Here is a 20,783-nt window from a genome sequence, read left to right as displayed (position 1 = left end):
GTTGTGAACTGGTTCTAAGTTCAACACTGATACCGGATGATGCTTACTTTGTCTCCTAGTTACTACTTACTACATAATGTACAAAATTTAATTCAGTTTATTGGTTAATTATTGGAACCTACGCAATGTCATATAAATCACATGCCCATATGTTATTATATCAATATTCATTAACTACTCGTCCATATATAAAGGAAGGGTTGCTTAACTTTCTTCACATTCACATTTCATTTGTGGCATCAGCAAGACGTCCTCCGAAACACACTTTAGTCGCCAAACATGAAGATACTCCTTGCTATTGCATTAATGTTGTCAACAGTAATGTGGGTGTCAACACAACAGCCACAAGAAGTGCACACGTATTGCGGGCGCCACTTGGCTCGCACTATGGCCGACCTGTGCTGGGAAGCGGGCGTGGACAAGCGCAGCGATGCTCAGTTCGCGAGCTACGGCTCCGCGTGGCTGATGCCGTACTCGGCAGGACGCGGCATCGTGGATGAGTGCTGTCTCAGACCCTGCAGCGTGGACGTGCTTCTGTCGTACTGTTAGACCACTCCTTTACCAAACTAATTCGTTCTCAAAACATTTGTAAATAAATAGCTGTAAATAACAAAAAGTTGTTCTTCTCTTCCTGAACCATACCTAGAAGTGTTGACTGGCGATACACATACGGTTTACACCCTTTACGTCGTTGATTTTGATCTTTTTTTTTATTTTTTTTATTGCCCAGATGAGTAGATGAGCTCACAGCCCACCTGATGTTAAGTGTTTACTGAAGCCCATAGACATCCACAACGTAAATGCGCCACCCACCTTGAGATATAAGTTCTAATGTCTCAAGTATATTTACAACGGCTGCCCCACCCTTCAATCCGAAAGGCATTACTGCTTCACAGCAGAAATAGGTAGGGTAGTAGTACCCACCTGCGCGGACTCACAAGAGGTCCTACCATCAGTAAAAAGATCCCCAAAAGCAAAATTAAAAGATTTTGTCTTGCCCTCGAGCCCCGTGAAAATGCTTACTTTTGTGGCGTGGCATGACAGACTCTCGCGCCTGGGTAATAATATTAAGCGATTATCAGAATCATAACACTCACGGTTACTTGGGAATACAGAACCCAAGAATAATTGCATTACCTTGTAGTACTTAACCAAACAATAACCTAGAACCAGCAAATCAACCCAAAAAAATGTCATGTAAGAGAGCAAATTTATGACCTTGTGTATGCCGCTCTTTAGGCTTTTAATTTTATTCAGATAATATTCACAAATGCTCACGGCCAACAGCCTATTAACAATATATTGGTCATGCTGAAGGAGTGCTCGCTTAAAAGTCTTTTCATGTAAGGTATCTTTAATTAAACACGCCTACCTATATAGTGTTTGTATTAATGTTTCAATCAATTCTATAAAAGCCATTTACACGTTTTTCTTCCCTCCTATTTTTGTCTCATCGTCTGTCATTCTTCCTTCCCTTTTACGACTTCCTTCACATAGGTTGGTCTTTCTACCTGTAGTGGTCTTTGAGTCGGCACAGTGGTATGATTTCGTATTCTCAAATATAATATCTTCGAACTGTCATATTCTTATCTTACTGGTAAATTTCGTTGTAACTATGGATCTCTATTGCCTACTAAATTTAACTCGAAATAAAATAAGAGGCTATTATTACTGTACAATCCAGAGTATTTATTGGACATTAACAATATTTTCAGGTATACTATTATATCGTGACTGGCAGAATAAATTTAAGCGCAGCAAGTGTAAGCCAACCTCCTGTCTTTCTCGCCGGAATTTCTCATTAGGTCGCAATTCCGATTTGACCTCTTTTGGGACCTCATCTCTAAGGGAGCTGGGGCATCTGATAGCAAGCCTTTCCTTCCTGAATTTCATTCATCCATCCTATTCAATTCCTAAAGGCTCTAAAATAGCTGCGATCCTTCCGTTGAAAAAAGCCAACAGCCTATTGATATTTCTTAAACTAGCAAATCTACAGGTTGCAAATTGTAGGCCCACACCAAGTAAAAGCATCTGCCGAGTAGTAAGGCTATAACAACATTTCAGAGACTAAGAATGTCGCTGACCTGTAAGGAGTTTGGTTGAATTAGAACTAAAAGACTTATGAAAGTGAGTCAAGGACCGACTCAACAATAGGTGTCTCAATAATGCACTAGTTATATAAATTTCGTAAGTCTTTCTTTTTGTGCAAGCGATGTAACGCCATCTAGCGTTTGTACTTGGCGCAGTGTGGAGAAAACGATTTTATGCCTCACATACTCGACACTGCACGTCGTGACTGTGCGATTTTGTATGTCGTCAGACGACAAATGTTGCACATCACTGGCATGCAAAATCTTCGAGAAACGACACATTAATAATATAAAAGGACAAGTTCACTTTGTCCAAGTCTCTTTCGTATAACATCTCTTGAGCTGCAAGGTGATTGTAATCTTTGATTTACCAAAGTATGTTTCATTAATCCTTGGTGTCGTGTGATAAACCAGGGTAAGTGCTTTTGTATTGTTCTCCACACTGTGTCCACAAACATAATTAAATAAATTTAAAACATAATTATGTCTTAACACGTAGGTACTTGTAACTGGTACAAAATATGTACTACAGTTAGGGTGCGGAGCGTGACCTTCCGTTCACCTTCGGGATCCCACAGCACCTTTCTATATGGACGCTGCCAGAGGCGGGGAGCTCTAGCTAGTCGGTCCAAGAAAGGCTGCTGGACTGCGGTAGACCTAGAACACACTCGCATTCCCAGCCTCGCTCGCATACAGCAACCCCAGTTGCTCGGAATGGATCCGGTGAAGCTTATTGTTTCCTTTAACTAATTTATATTAATTTTCTTTGTGTAGCTTTCTCGAGTGTTCGGTGTATCTACCGACACACCTTCAATTTTGTATCGTAACCTCTCACTAGTTTTTATTATAACTGTTGTAAATTAACTCATTGAATGTTTTATATCTGTGTTCAATAAACACAATTTTGTTATATATAATTTGTTTCTTTTATTGGTGTAAGTCTCCCAGAGCGGTAAGTGGTGGCGCCCTGAGATCCTCCTCACAGAGTCTCCTGTTCACCGGTTGTCTACCGGTGGTGACGTGTCTAGAAGTGGTACGACTCGGCCCCGTGTCTCTCGACCCATAGACCACCTTTTGGGGAGTGACGCGACTGGGCCTCATGTAATATCGGCATACCCAAGGGGCACCCTCAGACACAGACACGTTATAGTGGCCACTTTTAAATTTGTCTATTGTCACCTATGATCGTTCTGATTATGAGAAATACAACGTCACAGAAAAGACGAAAGGACTGTCGTTATGAAGTGACGGGAATGGGAAGTATGCTGAGACAGTGCGCAAACTTAGAGGAATTGTCAGTCAAGAAAGTGTCATCGAATTTGTCAACTATTCAAAAAAGAGTGGACAAAAAGTTAGAAAAGACTGAGTCGGATAAGAACAGAATATTTCGTTTCAGTCAACCTATCGGTCGGTCTATCGACATCAATACTACAAAAAATGGAAGTGAAAAGACTCTAAACATCAGTTCATTGTTCTCAGCAACTAAATACTCTGTTTAATTATCATCCTAAGCGTACACTCTTGACAGAGTGGTCGTGGTCATGCATCAGTCGAATCCTGTGATACCGATGCTCTCGCGATGCGACGCCATTAATGGCGCTGTTTAATTATAAATCGCCTCAAATCAAATCTCAAAGGGACTAAACAAATTTATAAGCTAGAGTCAACTAAAACGCAGCTAAATACCCATCTTTAAATGAGTAGAAAAAGGTCCAAGTTTTAAAATTCTTACATTGTAAAATGTTCATCTCAAAACTTTCTCTATATTAAAATGACTGAAATACTTCTTTACTGCCAGTTTATTAATTAAATCTTAATAAAAATCAATAAAACTCGAGATACAATTGAACCTAACCACAATAAGATAAGAGAACGTCAAGTGTGCAAGGCCGGAAACAGCATTCGTCCACTACGCCGCGTTTCCCGCGAGATCCCAAGTATTGTCTCGTCCAGAAGTAGGGCGCGTACTGCGCACCGCCGCGTTTCTCCACCCCGAAGCACAAGTCGGCGAGTGTATCCGCCAAGTGTCGGCCGCAGTACGTGCGCGCTACCTCCTGCGCCTCGCTTGAACACATCAAACTGATCACGACTACTAACATGAACATTACTGAAGTCTTCATCATGGTGCTTTGTAATCGTTTTAAGAGAAGGTCCTTATCAGTCCAAACTATTGGATTCGAATGTGATGTAAGCAAGACGAACAGGTTCTTTTATACTGAAAACTCCTTAATTACTATTCAGTTAATCCCACCTTACAATGTCGCCTGGGTCCATTACGTCAAAAGCACATTAGACTACAGATCTGGAAAATTTCATTTGTACCGGGGTCAAACGTTCTAAAGCCTGAATGAAACCTACACACTGTGAAATAAATTAGACCGGCGGATGTAAACCTAAATATTCATAATGATGCAGCTGGTATTGATTCTCGAGTAGCGTCACGTTTCGCATATAAAGTCTCTGAACTTGGTTACTGTCCTGTTTACTGTGAATGTTCTATTCTATTCCAGCACAAGAATTCGGTTCGTGTACATTTTATGAACTGGTAAAACGATAATTTCGGAGCTTTGCTGGAGAATACCAGTTTGCAGACCAGAGTTTGGCGAACCTTAGGCTTGCCGAACCTCGCATCAAACGAGACAGTCTTAATCTAAGATTTCTTAGAATGATTTCAACATTGTAACCCGGTCATCACTTGGCACGCGCAGTTCCTCTATGGTAGAATTTGCCACTACGAATCTTTTGAAATGATACCAGCTATTAAAGCACTCATACCACGCCATACTTTCATAAATAATCTACAAAGCATGATGATGACTACAGCTCTGATAAAGTCATAAACGCTTTCTTCCAGCCACGCGTGTATCGAGCGTTATGAACTGGTTCTAAGTTCACCACTGATACCGGATGGTGCTTACTTTGTCTCCTAATTACTACTTACTACATAATGATGATGACAAATATTTATAAATTTTGCGAGGCGTTCAAAGTTAAAAGTTGCGTCAAGTAAATGTACAAAATTTAATTCAGTTCGTTGGTTAATTATTGGAACCTACGCAATGTCATATAAATCACATGTACATTTGTTATTATATAAATATTCATTAACTAATCGTCCATATATAAAGGAAGGGTTGCTTAGCTTTCTTCACATTCACATTTCATCTGTGGCATCAGCGAGACGTCCTCCGAAACACACTTTAGTCGCCAAACATGAAGATTCTCCTTGCTATTGCATTAATGTTGTCAACAGTAATGTGGGCTACAACACAACAGCCACAAGAAGTGCACACGTATTGCGGGCGCCACTTGGCTCGCACTATGGCCGACCTGTGCTGGGAAGCGGGCGTGGACAAGCGCAGCGATGCTCAGTTCGCGAGCTACGGCTCCGCGTGGCTGATGCCGTACTCAGCAGGACGCGGCATCGTGGATGAGTGCTGTCTCAGACCCTGCAGCGTGGACGTGCTTCTGTCGTACTGTTAGACCACTCCTTTACCAAACTAATTCGTTCTCAAAACATTTGGAAATAAATAGCTGTAAATAACAAAAAGTTGTTCTTCTCTTCCTGAACCATAACTAGAAGTGTTGACTGGCGATACACATATGGTTTATAGCCTTTAGGTCGTTGATTTTGATCTTTTTTTTATTTTTTTTATTGCTCAGATGCGTAGACGAGCTCACAGCCCACCTGGTGTTTTTTTTTTTTTTATTGCCCTTGTAGGCAGACGAGCATACGGCCCACCTGATGGTGAGTGGTTACCGTCGCCCATGGACTTCAGTAATGCCAGGGGCAGAGCCAAGCCGCTGCCTACAAAAGTTAAGTGGTTACTGGAGCCCATAGACATCCACAAGGTAAATGCGCCACCCACCTTGAGATATAAGTTCTAATGTCTCAAGTATAGTTACAACGACTGCCACACCCTTCAAACCGAAAGACATAACTGCTTCACAGCAGAAATAGGTAGGGTGGTGGTACCCACCCGCGCGGACTCACAAGAAGTCCTACCACCAGTAAAAAGATCGGCAAAAGCAAAATTAAAAGGTTTTGTCTTGCCCTCGAGCCCCGTGAAAATGCTTACTTTTGTGGCGTGTCATGACAGACTCTCGCGCCTGGGTAATAATATTAAGCGGTTATCAGAGTCATAACACTCACGGTTACTTGGGAATATAGAACCCAAGAATAATTGCATTACTGTGTAGTACTTAACCAAACAATAACCTAGAACCAGCAAATCAACCCAAAAAAATTTAATTTTGTTCAGATAACATTCACAAATGCTCACGGCCAACAGCCTATTAACAATATATTGGTCATGCTGAAGGAGTGCTCGCTTAAAAGTCCTTTCATGTAAGGTATCTTTAAGTAAACACGCCTACCTATATAGTGTTTGTATTAATGTTTCAATAAATTCTATAAAAGCCATTTACACGCTTTTCTTCCCTCCTCTTTTTGTCTCATCGTCTGTCATTCTTCCTTCCCTTTTACGACTTCCTTCACATAGGTTGGTCTTTCTACCTGTAGTGGTCTTTGAGTCGGCACAGTGGTATGATTTCGTATTCTCAAATATAATATCTTCGAACTGTCATATTCTTATCTTACTGGTAAATTTCGTTGTAACTATGGATCTCTATTGCCTATTAAATTTAACTCGAAATAAAATAAGAGACTATTATTACTGTACAATTCAGAGTATTTATTGGACATTAACAATATTTTCAGGTATACTACAGTATCGTGACTGGCAGAATAAATTTAAGTGCAGCAAGTGTAAGCCAGCCTCCTGCCTTTCTCGCCGGAATTTCTCATTAGGTCGCAATTCCGATTTGACCTCTGTGGGACCTCATCTCTAAAGGAACTGGGGCACCTGATAGCAAGCCTTTCCTTCCTGAATTTCATTAATCCATCCTACTCAATTCTCAAAGTCTCTAAAATAGCTGCGATCCTTCCTTTGAAAAAAGCCAACAGCCTATTGATATTTCTTAAACTAGCAAATCTACAGATTGCAAATTGTAGGCCCACACCAAGTACAGTTTATCTAAAAACAGAGTGGGTACTAAAAGCGTGTGCCGAGTAGTAAGGCTATAACAACATTTCAGATACTAAGAATGTCGCTGACGTGCAAGGAGTTTGGTTGAATTAGACCTAAAAGACTTATGAAAGTGAGTCAAGGACCGACTCAACAATAGGTGTCTCAATAATGCACTAGTTATATAAATTTCGTAAGTCTTTCTTTTTGTGCAAGCGGTGTAACGCCATCTAGCGTTTGTACTTGGCGCAGTGTGGAGAAAACGATTTTATGCCTCACATACTCGACACTGCACGTCGTGACTGTGCGATTTTGTATGTCGTCAGACGACAAATGTTGCACATCACTGGCATGCAAAATCTTCGAGAAACGACACATTAATAACATAAAAGGACAAGTTCACTTTGTTCAAGTCTCTTTCGTATAACATCTCTTGAGCTGCGAGGTGATTGTAATCTTTGATTTACCAAAGTCTGTTTCATTAATCCTTGGTGTCGTGTGATAAACCAGGGTAAGTGCTTTTGTATTATTCTCCACACTGTGTCCACAAACCTTAATAAAATAAATTTAAAACATAATTATGTCTTAACACTTAGGTCCTTGTAACTGGTACAAAATATGTACTACAGTTAGGGTACGGAGCGTGACCTTCCGTTCACCTTCGGGATCCCACAGCACCTTCCTATATAGACGCTGCCAGAGGCGGGGAGCTCTAGCAAGTCGGTCCAAGAAAGGCTGCTGGACTGCGGTAGACCTAGAACACACCCGCATTCCCAGCCTCGCTCGCATACAGCAACCCCGGTTGCTGGGAAGTGATCCGGTGAAGCTTATTGTTTCCTTTAACTAATTTATATTAATTTTCTTTGTGTAACTTTCTCGAGTGTTCGGTGTATCTACCGACACACCTTCAATTTTGTATCGTAACCTCTCACTAGTTTTTATTATAACTGTTGTAAATTAACTCATTTAATGTTTTATATCTGTGTTCAATAAACACAATTTTGTTATATATAATTTGTTTCTTTTATTGGTGTAAGTCTCCCAGAGCGGTAAGTGGTGGCGCCCTGAGATCCTCCTCACAGAGTCTCCTGTTCACCGGTTGTCTACCGGTGGTGACGTGTCTAGAAGTGATGCGACTCGGCCCCGTATCTCGACGAAAGGACTGTCGTTATGAAGTGACGGGAATAGGGAAGTATGCTGAGACAGTGCGCAAACTTAGCGGAATTGTCAGTCAAGAAAGTGTCATCTAATTTGTCAACTATTAAAAGAAAGAGTGGACAAAAAGTTAGAAAAGACTGAGTCGAATAAGAACAGACAAACTTTGTTTCAGTCAACCTATCGGTCGGTCTATCGACATCAATACTACAAAAAATGGTAGTGAAAAGACTCTAAAACATAGTTCATTGTTCTCAACAACTGAATACTCTGTTTAATTATCATCCTAGTCGTACACTCTTGACAGAGTGGTCGTGGTCATGCATCAGTCGAATCCTGTGATACCGATGCTCTCGCGATGCGACGCCATTAATGGCTCTGTTTAATTATAGATCGCCTCAAATCAAATCTCAAAGGGACTAAAAAATGTATAAGCTAGAGTCAACTAAAACGCAGCTAAATACCCATCTTTAAATGAGTAGAAAAAGGTCCAAGTTTTAAAATTCTAACAATGTAAAATGTTCATCTCAAAACTTTCTCTACATTAAAATGACTAAAATACTTCTTTACTGCCAGTTTATTAATTAAATCTTAATAGTAATCAATAAAATTCGAGATACATTTGAACCTAACCACAATAAGATAAGAGAACGTCAAGTGTGCACGGCCGGAAACAGCATTCGTCCACTACGCCGCGTTTCCCGCGAGATCCCAAGTATTGTCTCGTCCAGAAGTAGGGCGCGTACTGCGCACCGCTGCGTTTCTCCACCCCGAAGCATAAGTCGGCTAGTGTATCCGCCAAGTGTCGGCCGCAGTACGTGCGCGCTACCTCCTGCGCCTCGCCTGAACACATCAGACTGATCACGACTACTAACATGAACATTACTGCAGTCTTCATCATGGTGCTTTGTAATGGTTTTACGAGAAAGTCCTTATCAGTCCAACGTATTGGATTCGAATGTGATGTAAGCAAGACGGACTGGTTCTTTTATACTGAAAACTCCTTAATTACTATACAATTAATCCCACCTTACAATGTCGCGTGGGTCTATTAGGTGAACAGCACATTAGACACGAGAAATCGCCATCCGGCTGTACTCAGATTGTGATAAATTTACTACTACAATCTGTATTCATTAAACATTTCAATTTACAATACCATTTTAAATCTGTAAATCTGATACATAATTAACTTCATTAACCCTAATACAATCATTTGAACATTGTAAATATACAAAATTTGATTCAGTTCATTGATTTTGATTCTGGTTAACGACCGGAACCTACGCAATGTCACAAAAATCACATGTCCATGTGTTATTATATAAATATTCATTATCTAATTGTCCATATATAAAGCAAGGGTTGCTTAGCTTTCTTCACATTCACATTTAATCTGTGGCATCAGCGAGACGCCCTCCGAAACACACTTCAGTCGTCAAACATGAAGATTCTCCTTGCTATTGCATTAATGTTGTCAACAGTAATGTGGGCTACAACACAACAGCCACAAGAAGTGCACACGTATTGCGGGCGCCACTTGGCTCGCACTATGGCCGACCTGTGCTGGGAAGCGGGCGTGGACAAGCGCAGCGATGCTCAGTTCGCGAGCTACGGCTCCGCGTGGCTGATGCCGTACTCAGCAGGACGCGGCATCGTGGATGAGTGCTGTCTCAGACCCTGCAGCGTGGACGTGCTTCTGTCGTACTGTTAGACCATTCCTTTACCAAACTAATTCGTTCTCAATACATTTGGAAATAAAAAACCGTAAATAATAATAAAAAGTTCTTCTTTTCCTGAACCACAATTGAAAGTGTTGACTGGAGATTTAGATACAGTTTTTTAGACATCATTTAGATGATTTTGATTGGCAAGCAAGCCTCAGACTATCGTTTTCCTTCATTAGCGCGAAAATCACAGAAGCTTACCAACCGCCTGATATTAACTGGATGTTAGAGCCCCATGTGATGAGTGATGTTGAGTCGTGTCTCACACCAAAAGTTCAAGTAACTTTTTATGGTCATATGTCATTATTAAATATCCATCACATTTATGACCTTTACACTTTTCTTTTCAATTTCAAAGACACAAAAAAAAGCCACTTATTATTGAAAATTACTACAAAGTAGTTTATTAAAGGTGTCAAACATATCAGACATGTTATATACCTAGATAAGGATCCGTAATTCATTACGTTACTATTTGTAGGAAAACGTTGGCAACCACAAGAGTTACTCAATTGACATATAAAAAATTGAGTCTAAGAAATTATAATGAAATAAAATTATACACACAATATTATCATGAACGTCTAAGGGATATAAATTTTCTTCAGGAATTGCATGACTGTTGTGGCCACTTATGTAATAACTTAGAGCACAGGATAGTCAAAGGTCGTCTGTACAGTGATATTGGTTTTGCATTGAGCCAGTCAGCCATTCTTTGTACCAATAATCAGAGCCAATGATCAACTAAACGAAAACACATAATGGGACTGAACAGACATATTTTTTTTATTTATAAATACAGACAAAGCAGGAGGGAATATCCATCATGGACACCCGAAAATGAAGGGCTCGGGTAGTGCCGGACACCAACCAGCTAAAACCTCTAATTTTGCCTTCACAATTATTTCCCATGTCGTTGATATGGCTCTTAATATTACATTTGAATTTATTTATTTATTTTATTTTTACCTAATGTAAGGGCTATAGATCAGGAGTTATTACTTAATTTTTACGTACAGTCTTACAAACTTAAAACTTACACATCTATGTTTATAAATCGTTTCAATTTTTACATAATGGTCTTTTTTCAGGTTATATTTCTTATGCTAGCACAATTAGTCTAACTATCTAATACAATTGTTATGATATACAATTTCTACCTACTACATATTTCTATCATAGTTTGCTTTCACCTGTTTCTATTTATGATTCTATTTGCTATTTTTAAACAATACTTTATAAATAACTCATTATCTTTTCTCTTAATCAACTCCGGTAAGTTTCTAGCAACCATTGACGTATCTAACTAATATTTGCTCGATCTCGAATCGGTCTCTTGCAAAAATAGGATATTCCAAGAGGAGATGCGGAACCGTTTCATCTACCCCAGGCTCACATAAACACGATGGATTGTCCTTGCCCTTGAAGCGGTTCAAGTATGCGGAAAATCCACCGTGGCCCGTCAATATTTACGTCATGACGCTTGTGATTCCCATTTTTCTGACGATTGTGTACGCCGCCGCTGCATTGGGAACATTTTTGTTACGGAGGCTGTCTCACCAGACTTGTATCTCCTGTTCCATTCCACGAGCGTAGCCATGCGGATACTACGCTTGACGAAAGAGGCCGGACATTGGTCATAGTCCGGCTTTTTTTTTAACTTTAGGGCCGCTTCTTTTGGAGACTGTGCCATAGGCTTTGCAGAATTTTTGGGCGAAACCTCTCTGCACCACATTTAGCTGCTTTTGTACCCCTTTTTTTTGTGTTGAGAGCAGATCGCGGGCCCAAGAATTTTAGGGCCCACCCACTAAACGACTCCCCTGCACTCTTACACCCGACGTCCGATCTCCGTCCGGGGTCAGAACCCGGTCAGAGTAGGGGAGTTCCCGCGGTCAACACTACAACCAGACACGCGGCGCCACCCCGAGGACGCCCGACCGACGGGTCGTCGAGGCCATAGTCAACGACTAACGACGTCGGTCTCCGCGGTAAGGCGGCCCTACCAGGCCGCCCGGGCGATGCCGGTGATGTTCCGGGATACCCCGCTGGGCCAGAACCAGCCTGCCGGGTCGGAACGCGATACACCGCCGACCGGGTTGCTCTTCCACAGTATGTTCGGCGACGACAGCGACGACGAAAATGCGGACCGCATTGCAGTCCGCAGTTGCCGACGCACCGTCCCGTCCTCCTGGTGCCAGCGCGCTAGAGTGACGGTAGCGTGCGGCGCAGCCTCAGCCCCCTTAGGTCGCCCCTCGACCATAACCGGGAGGAGACTGCCTCCTCATAGGGGCCGGAGCTGGACAAACACCCTGCTCCGGCCCCCGGCTCGTGCTTTTGTACCCCTAACTTAAGTCGACTACCCCCTAGACTCAAGTTTCTAATTTGGTTAAATTATAACAAGCCTAAATTCGGTCCTATACATGAGGATATGGGTAAAAGTAGATCGATATTTAAAGCGCGCCTAAGAAGGTGCCAAAATAACGAGGAACAGGTGAAGTTGGATCACATAACTCAAATAAATATTTTAAAAACTTTTGGAAGGTCACAAATACATTAAACATTGGCCTGATTGGGCATGAAATATTCTGAGCTGGATAAATTTCTACTGCTCCATCACGACCAGTTTTGTTTTAGACCAGGTCTTTCCACATAAAGTGCAATTTTGTGCCCAAAACGGACTGTGTACTACACTGATAGAAAGACTCATCGCATCATTGACCTATCGAAAGCGTTTGATCTGCTACGATACATTATGGCAAAAACTGGAGGATACCAAAGTGCCACAAGAAGTAAATAGCATTTTTAAATTTTAGTACAGCAACCAGGTCAGCGTTGTGAGATGGGCAGAAACGCTGTCCGAACCGTACAGGTTGGAGTGCAGGGTGAAGCAGGGGGGACTGACTTCCCGTAAGCTTTTTAATCTGTACGTCAATGCTCTGATTGACGAGCTTAGCAGCACACATGTCGGCTGTCATGTTGAAGGTATCAATATCAATAATATCAGTTATGAAATGGTGACGACATGGTGATGCTGAGTGCGTCTCCCTGTGAGCTGGCGAGGCTCCTACATACATATACGTGAGAGGTATGTTAACCTAGTGTATAACATTAAAAAAAGTCAATGCATGGTCTTTGAGGCCGGAGCCAAGTGCCTTATGAGAATACCACCTTTATTCGTAGATACCACCAGACTCTCTGAACAGAGAAACACTTACTCTGAACAGAATTTATATATTAGGTATGTTAGCGTGGTTTGCGTTAGATATATGAATTATAGATTACAAAATAATGCAAAAACGCTGTAGTAATTAGATCTTATCTTAGAATCACATTCAATCAAAATGAAAACTATTTTACAAAGTTTGTTTGTTAAACAATTAATGCGCACTCAAAAGAGAGAAATATATGCAAGAAACGATATCAAACATAAATGTCGATAATTGGAATATTATAACTTATTAGTCATTAGATCAAATTTCAAGCGTAAAGTAGCATAGTGCCCATAAAATTACTTTGTCAAATTCTATAAATTCTACCTACCTACCTTCAACCTATCGACTTTAACACATGAAATGACCCGTTGTGGCCATACGCCTCGTGTTAGCATTCCCCCGCAAAATTGTCAGTGACTATACCAAGTCAATAACACTAGGCCTGATATGGTACAAATAATAAATACTTCATCTATGTGCAAACTAGATCTAACAAACACGATACATTTTTTCATAGCCTATCTCAATAAGTTACGACATATGTATATAGAAATATTCGATTGTCCTTTGAAACACGTCATATATTACCAATATTAACAGTGCCCGCTCTTTAAAACTTACTGTAACCTAACTAACAGAGCTGCAGTGTGAAAAGTGGTTTTAATTATGTTGCAAAACCCGAGGGAAATTGTTATGCTATGTTACGATGCTACGGCGAGGTAGTAACGTCTGACCATAAACTAGGGCTACGTCCCGTTAAGAAGCATTGAATTAAAACCAATTAACTGATGAAGTTAGCCAATGGTCAAACATTTTTGCCAATTTTATGTTTCCCTTGCAACTTCAAACTAAATTAGCCGCTTGACAAAAGATTTGACAGCTAAGTTGACAAAAGACGCTCAGACGATAACTTTTAATTTAATAAAACAACTCAGAAATACTTCTTACTGGCAATTTATTACATAAATCTATCTTATCTTAAGACGTTGATCTTAAAAACAGTCAGTAGATAACTTTTGTTAAAGTAATACATTACACATCGCAGTACGATTTGAGAACCTCTAGTTTGCAAGGGCGGAAACAGCATTCGTCCACTACGCCGGGTCCCTTGCGAGATCGCAAGTATGTCTCCTGCCAGTAAGGCGCGTACTGCGCACCGCCGCGTTTCTCCACTCCGAAGCACACGTAGGCGAGTATATTCGCCAAGTGTCGGCCGCAGTACGTGCGCGCTACCTCCTGCTCCTCGCTTGAATACGTCAAACTGATCACGACTACTAATATGAACATTACTGCAGTCTTCATCGTGGTGCTTTGTAATCGTTTTACGAGAAAGTCCTTATCAGTCCAACGTATTGGATTCGAATGTGATGTAAGCAAGACGGACTGGTTCTTTTATACTGAAAATCCCTTAATTACTATTCAATTAATCACACCTACACCAATCGCAGCTATATGTTCTACCTACACACCCTACAGCCAGGTTATATATATATTTTTTATTGCTTAGATGGGTGGACGAGCTCACAGCCCACCTGATATTAAGTGGTTACTGGAGCCCATAGACATCTACAACGTAAATGCGCCACCCACCTTGAGATATAAGTTCTAAGGTACAGTTACAACGGCTGCCCCACCCTTCAAACCGAAACGCATTACTGCTTCACGGCAGAAATAGGCGGGGCGGTGGTACCTACCCGTGCGGACTCACAAGAGGTCCTACCACCAGTAATTACGCAAATTATAATTTTACGGGTTTGATTTTTATTACACGATGTTATTCCTTCACCGTGGAAGTCAATCGTGAACAATTGTTAAGTACGTATTTCATTAGAAAAATTGGTACCCGCCTGCGGGATTCGAACATCGGTGCATCGCTAGATCCGAATGCACCGGACGGACGTATTATCCTTTAGGCCACGACGACTTCAATATATGTAATGGAAAGACCAAGTCGAGGCTGGGATGACGACAATGGTCAGTTCTCTCGTCGTATCTGTGGAATCACTTCCTCTGGAATGTTCCACTAAAGATAACGCATACATATGTTATTATTATTAGTATGTTATTAGTACAGACAGACTGTACATCCGAAAATAATATATATCATATAATAATATATAACACAATATGATTAACTTGGTAAACAGGTAACCCTTTCTTTAACCGATACCCTTATGCTGTGAGGATATTCCAATGTTTGTGGCAGTGGCCGCTTACTAAATTTTGTGATATATTTCTTCGGATTTTCTTTATTGCTCAGATAAGTAGACAAGCAAAAGGGCTTATCTTCTAGGGCTGTAAAGTGGTCAGCCAACTCCGTAGACATAACATGTTTGTATAATTTGGTTGGTTTAAGGGGAATTATTTCACTGATAATTAAAAACCAACTAAGCCTAACAACTAAGAAAAAAATCGTAATATTAATTTAAATCATGAAATTTATAAGTATATATATGAAATGAGTTCATAAATTAATTTGGCATTCATTTTAATCATAGTAAAGTGCAATGTGTATAAAATAATAAGGAGAAAAATAAATCAGGTCACGCATATATGTAATTGTCATTTGAAAGCTATGAAACGTTTGAATATATCGAACCCGTCAGTTTAATTTCCTGAACTTCTCAGCCGATCACTGGCTAAGCCTACGTAGCGTCGCATCGATTACGTGCTCACATACTTGACTGTATACTAATTAACCAAGCTTCCATATAAAATGAGAGACTTTCGCACTCTCGCAACATTGACATCCTGCATCACAACGAGTAGCACGTAAGGAATTATCATGAAACTGGTCATACTCCTTGTTGTCGTTTCTGCCATGCTCGTGTTAGGAGGAGCACAGACAGCCAGCCAATTTTATTAGTGTAGATTACACACTGTGAAATCAATTAGACCAGCGGATGTAAGCCTAAATATTGATAATGATGCAGCTCGTTTTGATCCCGAGTAGCGTCACGCTTCGCATATAAATTCTCAACTTGGTTACTGTCATGTTTACTGTGAATGTTCTATTCCAGCACAAAAATTCGATTCGTGTACATTTTATGAACTGGTAAAACGTTAATTTCGGAGCTTTGCTGGAGAATACCAGTTTTAAGACCAGAGTTTGGCGAGCCTTAAGCTTGTGGAACCTCGCAACAACCGAGACCGTCTTAACCTAAGGCTTCAAAGAATGATTTTAAAGTTGTAACCCGGTCACCCTTGAAACACGCAGTTTCTCTATGGTAAAATTTTCCACTACCAATCTTTTGAAATGTTTCAAGCTATCAAAGCAATTGGACCACGCAATACTTTCACAAATAAACCATAAAACATGATGATTACTACAGCTCTGGTGAAGTCATAAACGCTCGCTTCCAGCCCCGCGTGTGTCGAGCATTATGAACTGGTTCTAAGTTCATCACTGATACTGGATGATGCCTACTTTGACTACTTACTAATTATGACGACTAATATCTATAAAGTTTGCTAGGCGTTCAAAATTAAAAGTCGCGTCAAGTAAATGTACAACATTTAATTCAGTTCGTTGGTTAATTATTAGAACCTACGCAATGTCAAATAAATCACGTGACCATAATTTTGTTATAAATAAATATTCATGAACCACATTTTTTTTTTTTTTTTATTGCTTAGATGGGTAGACGAGCTCACAGCCCACCTGGTGTTAAGTGGTTACTGGAGCCCATAGACATCCACAACGTAAATGCGCCACCCACCTTGAGATATAAGTTCTAAGGTCTCAGTATAGTTACAACGGCTGCCCCACCCTTCAAACCGAAACGCATTACTGCTTCACGGCAGAAATAGGCAGGGCGGTGGTACCTATCCGCGCGGACTCACAAGAGGTCCTACCACCAGTAATTACGCAAATTATAATTTTGCGGGTTTCATTTTTATTACACGATGTTATTCCTTCACCGTGGATGTAAATCGTGAACATTTGTTGAGTACGTATTTCATTAGAAAAATTGGTACCCGCCTGAGATTCGAACATCGGTGCATCGCTCAACACGAATGCACCGGACGTCTTATCCGTTAGGCCACGACGACTTCAAAGCTCATCACATTCACATTTCATCAGTCGCATTAGCAAGACTTCCTTCGAAACACACTTCAGTCGCCAAACATGAAATTACTCCTTGCTATTGCATTAATGTTGACAACAGTAATGTGGGCGTCAACACAACAGCCTCAAACAGTGCACACGTACTGCGGGCGTCACTTGGCCCGCACTCTGGCCGACCTGTGCTGGGAAGCGGGCGTGGACAAGCGCAGCGATGCTCAGTTCGCGAGCTACGGCTCCGCGTGGCTGATGCCGTACTCGGAAGGACGCGGCCAACGAGGCATCGTGGATGAGTGCTGTCTCAGACCCTGCAGCGTGGACGTGCTTCCGTCGTACTGTTAGACCACTCCTTTACCAAACGAATTCGTTCTCAATACATTTGGAAATAAATAGCTGTAAATAATAAAAGTTGTTCTTCTCTTCCTGAACCATAACTAGAAGTGTTGACTGGCGATACACATACGGTTTTTAGCCTTTACGTCGTTGTTTTGATCGGCAAAAGCAAAATTAAAAGGTTTTGACTTGCTCTCGAGCCCCGTGAAAATGTTGACCTTTGTGGCGTGGCATGACAGACTCTCACGCCTGGGTTTAATGGGAATATTAAGTGGTTATCAAAGTCATAACACTCACAGTTACCTGGGAAGATAGAACCCAAGAATAGTTGCATTACTGTGTAGTTCTTAACCAAACCATGACTTAGAACCGGCAAATCAACACAAAGAAAAATCTCATGTAAGAGAGCAAATTTATGACCTTGTGTATACCGCTCTTTAGGCTTTTAATTTTGTTCAGATAACATTCATAAATGCTCACGGCTAACAGCCTATTAACAATATATTGGTCGTGCTGAAGGAATGCTCGCCTAAGTGTGTACAACTTGAGCGTCTCCCTGCAAAAGTTAATGAAACTAAATTCATTTCATGTAGGGTATCTTTAATTAAACACGCCTAACTATATAGTGTTTATCTTAATGTCTCAATCAATTCTATAAAGGTCATTTACACGTTTTATCTTCTCTCCTCTTTTAGTCTCTGTCATCTGTTATTCTTCCTTTTCTCTTTCAACTTCCTCCAAGAGTTTGGTCTTTTTAGCTATAGGGGTCTTTTGAGTCGGCACAATGGTATGATTTCGTATTCTCAGATATAATATCTTCAAACTGTCATATTCTTGTCTTACTGATAAATTTCGTTGTGACTATGGATCTCTATTGCCTATTAAATTTAACTCGAAATAAAATAAGAGACTATTATTACTGTACAATTCAGAGTATTTATTGGACATTAACAATATTTTCAGGTATACTATTGTATCGTGACTGGCAGAATAAATTTAAGTGCAGCAAGTGTAAGCCAACCTCCTGTCTTTCTCGCCGGAATTTCTCATTAGGTCGCAATTCCGAGCTGATCTCTGTGGGATCTCATCTCTAAAGGAACTGGTGCACCTGATAGCAAGCCTTTCTTTCCTGAATTTCATTCATCCATCCTACTCAATTCTCAAAGTCTCTAAAATAGCTGCCGATGAAAAAAGCCAACAGCCTATTGATATTTCTTAAACTAACAAATCTACAGGTTGCAAATTGTAGGCCCACACCAAGTACAGTTTATCTAAAAACAGAGTGGGTACTAAAAGCGTCTGCCGAGTAGTAAGGCTATAACAACATTTCAGACACTAAGAATATCGTTAACCTGCAAGCAGTTTGGTTGAATTAGACCTAAAACAGTTTTGAAATGAGTCAAACAATCGGTGTCTCAATAATGCACTACTTATATAAATTTCGTAAGTCTTTCTTTTTGTGCAAGCGACCACTTTTAAAATTGTCTATTGTCACCTATGATCGTCCTGATTATGAGAAATACAACGTCACAGAAAAAACGAAAGGACTGTCGTTATGAAGTGACGGGAATGGGGAAGTATGCTGAGACAGTGCGCAAACTTAGTGGAATTGTCAGTCAAGAAAGTGTCATCTAATTTGTCAATTATTCAAAGAAAGAGTGGACAAAAAGTTAGAAAAGACTGAGTCGGATAAGAACAGAAAATCCCGTTTCAGTCAACCTATCGGTCGGTCTATCGACATCAATCCTATAAAAAATGGGAGTGAAAAGACTCTAAAACATAAGTTCATTGTTCTCAACAACTGAATACTCTGTTTAATAATCATCCTAGTCGTACACTCTTGACAGAGTGGTCGTGGTCATGCATCAGTCGAATCCTGCGACACCGATGCTCTCGCGATGCGACGCCATTAATGACGCTGTTTAATTATAGATCGCCTCAAATAAAATCTCAAAGGGACTAAAAAATTTATAAGCTAGAGTCAACTAAAACGTAGGTAAATACCCATTTTAAATGAGTAGAAAAAGGTTCAAGTTTTAAAATTCTAACAATGTAAAATGTTCATCTCAAAACTTTCTCTATATTAAAACGACTGAAATACTTATTTACTGCCAGTTTATTCATTAAATCTTAATAATAATAATAAAATTCGAGACACAATTGAACCTAACCACAATAAGATAAGAGAACGTCAAGTGTGCAAGGCCGGAAACAGCATTCGTCCACTACGCCGCGTTTCCCGCGAAATCCCAAGTATTGTCTCGTCCAGAAGTAGGGCGCGTACTGCGCACCGCTGCGTTTCTCCACCCCGAAGCACAAGTCGGCGAGTGTATCCGCCAAGTGTCGGCCGCATTACGTGCGCGCTACCTCCTGCGCCTCGCTTGAACACATCAAACTGATCACGACTACTAACATGAACATTACTGAAGTCTTCATCATGGTGCTTTGTAATCGTTTTAAGAGAAGGTCCTTATCAGCCCAAACTATTGGATTCGAATGTGATGTAAGCAAGACGAACTGGTTCTTTTATACTGAAAACTCCTTAATTACTATTCAGTTAATCCCACCTTACAATGTCGCCTGGGTCCATTACGTCAAAAGCACATTAGACTACAGATCTGGAAAATTTCATTTGTACCGGGGTCAAACGTTCTAAAGCCTGAATAAAACCTACACACTGTGAAATAAATTAGACCGGCGGATATAAACCTAAATATTCATAATGATGCAGCTGGTATTGATTCTCGAGTAGCGTCACGTTTCGCATATAAAGTCTCTGAACTTGGTTACTGTCCTGTTTACTGTGAATGTTCTATTCCAGCACAAGAATTCGGAACATTTTATGAACTGGTAAAACGATAATTTCGGAGCTTTGCTGTAGAATACCAGTTTGCAGACCAGAGTTTGGCGAACCTTAGGCTTGCCGAACCTCGCATCAAACGAGACAGTCTTAATCTAAGTCTTCTTAGAATGATTTCAACATTGTAACCCGGTCATCACTTGGCACGCGCAGTTCCTCTATGGTAGAATTTGCCACTACGAATCTTTTGAAATGAGCTATTAAAGCACTCATACCACGCCATACTTTCATAAATAATCTACAAAGCATGATGATGACTACAGCTCTGATAAAGTCATAAACGCTCTCTTCCAGCCACGCGTGTATCGAGCGT

At 40.6% G+C, this 20,783-nt stretch overlaps 9 protein-coding genes and 1 long non-coding RNA gene across 13 annotated transcripts in view; 5 read left to right on the top strand and 5 right to left on the bottom strand.

Moving 5' to 3' along the window:
- The window catches only part of LOC149501960 (uncharacterized), a 396,223-nt gene that overhangs the window by 178,937 nt on the left and 196,503 nt on the right, over nucleotides 1-20,783 (top strand). The gene's annotated exons all lie outside the window — the stretch shown is intronic.
- The window catches only part of NetA (Netrin-A), a 215,628-nt gene that overhangs the window by 133,178 nt on the left and 61,667 nt on the right, over nucleotides 1-20,783 (bottom strand). The window lies entirely within an intron of this gene.
- Nucleotides 216-616, top strand: LOC114252206 (bombyxin A-2). Its single transcript, XM_028186711.2, has one exon. The coding sequence runs from the start codon at nucleotides 280-282 to the stop codon at nucleotides 547-549; it is 270 nt and encodes an 89-aa protein (XP_028042512.2). The 5' UTR covers nucleotides 216-279; the 3' UTR covers nucleotides 550-616.
- LOC114252226 (bombyxin B-1) lies at nucleotides 3,526-4,256 on the bottom strand. The gene has a single exon (XM_028186731.2). It carries the CDS (start codon nucleotides 4,211-4,213, stop codon nucleotides 3,941-3,943), a length of 273 nt encoding a protein of 90 aa, XP_028042532.2. The 5' UTR covers nucleotides 4,214-4,256; the 3' UTR covers nucleotides 3,526-3,940.
- On the top strand, nucleotides 5,119-5,640 carry LOC149501979 (bombyxin A-2-like). The gene has a single exon (XM_089730805.1). It carries the CDS (start codon nucleotides 5,304-5,306, stop codon nucleotides 5,571-5,573), a length of 270 nt encoding a protein of 89 aa, XP_089586931.1. The 5' UTR covers nucleotides 5,119-5,303; the 3' UTR covers nucleotides 5,574-5,640.
- Nucleotides 5,780-9,785, bottom strand: LOC114252205 (bombyxin B-4). Its single transcript, XM_089730804.1, has one exon. It carries the CDS (start codon nucleotides 9,171-9,173, stop codon nucleotides 8,901-8,903), a length of 273 nt encoding a protein of 90 aa, XP_089586930.1. The 5' UTR covers nucleotides 9,174-9,785; the 3' UTR covers nucleotides 5,780-8,900.
- Nucleotides 9,668-10,098, top strand: LOC114252200 (bombyxin A-2-like). Its single transcript, XM_028186707.2, has one exon. It carries the CDS (start codon nucleotides 9,717-9,719, stop codon nucleotides 9,984-9,986), a length of 270 nt encoding a protein of 89 aa, XP_028042508.2. The 5' UTR covers nucleotides 9,668-9,716; the 3' UTR covers nucleotides 9,987-10,098.
- On the bottom strand, nucleotides 14,136-15,134 carry Bbx-b11 (bombyxin B-11). The gene has a single exon (XM_089730806.1). It carries the CDS (start codon nucleotides 14,511-14,513, stop codon nucleotides 14,244-14,246), a length of 270 nt encoding a protein of 89 aa, XP_089586932.1. The 5' UTR covers nucleotides 14,514-15,134; the 3' UTR covers nucleotides 14,136-14,243.
- Nucleotides 16,821-20,482, bottom strand: LOC114249646 (bombyxin B-2). Its single transcript, XM_089730803.1, is given in 1 exon segment — nucleotides 16,821-20,482. A coding segment is annotated over 1 exon segment (273 nt). The 5' UTR covers nucleotides 20,050-20,482; the 3' UTR covers nucleotides 16,821-19,776.
- On the top strand, nucleotides 17,301-17,685 carry LOC149501978 (bombyxin A-9-like). The gene has a single exon (XM_089730802.1). The coding sequence runs from the start codon at nucleotides 17,341-17,343 to the stop codon at nucleotides 17,617-17,619; it is 279 nt and encodes a 92-aa protein (XP_089586928.1). The 5' UTR covers nucleotides 17,301-17,340; the 3' UTR covers nucleotides 17,620-17,685.

The sequence above is a fragment of the Bombyx mandarina genome, chromosome 11 (assembly GCF_030267445.1).
Source record: "Bombyx mandarina strain Sakado chromosome 11, ASM3026744v2".
NCBI classification, from domain to species: Eukaryota; Metazoa; Arthropoda; class Insecta; order Lepidoptera; family Bombycidae; genus Bombyx; species Bombyx mandarina.
The sequence above is the reverse complement of the archived record's forward strand: the minus strand, read 5'-3'. Positions and strand labels throughout refer to the sequence as shown.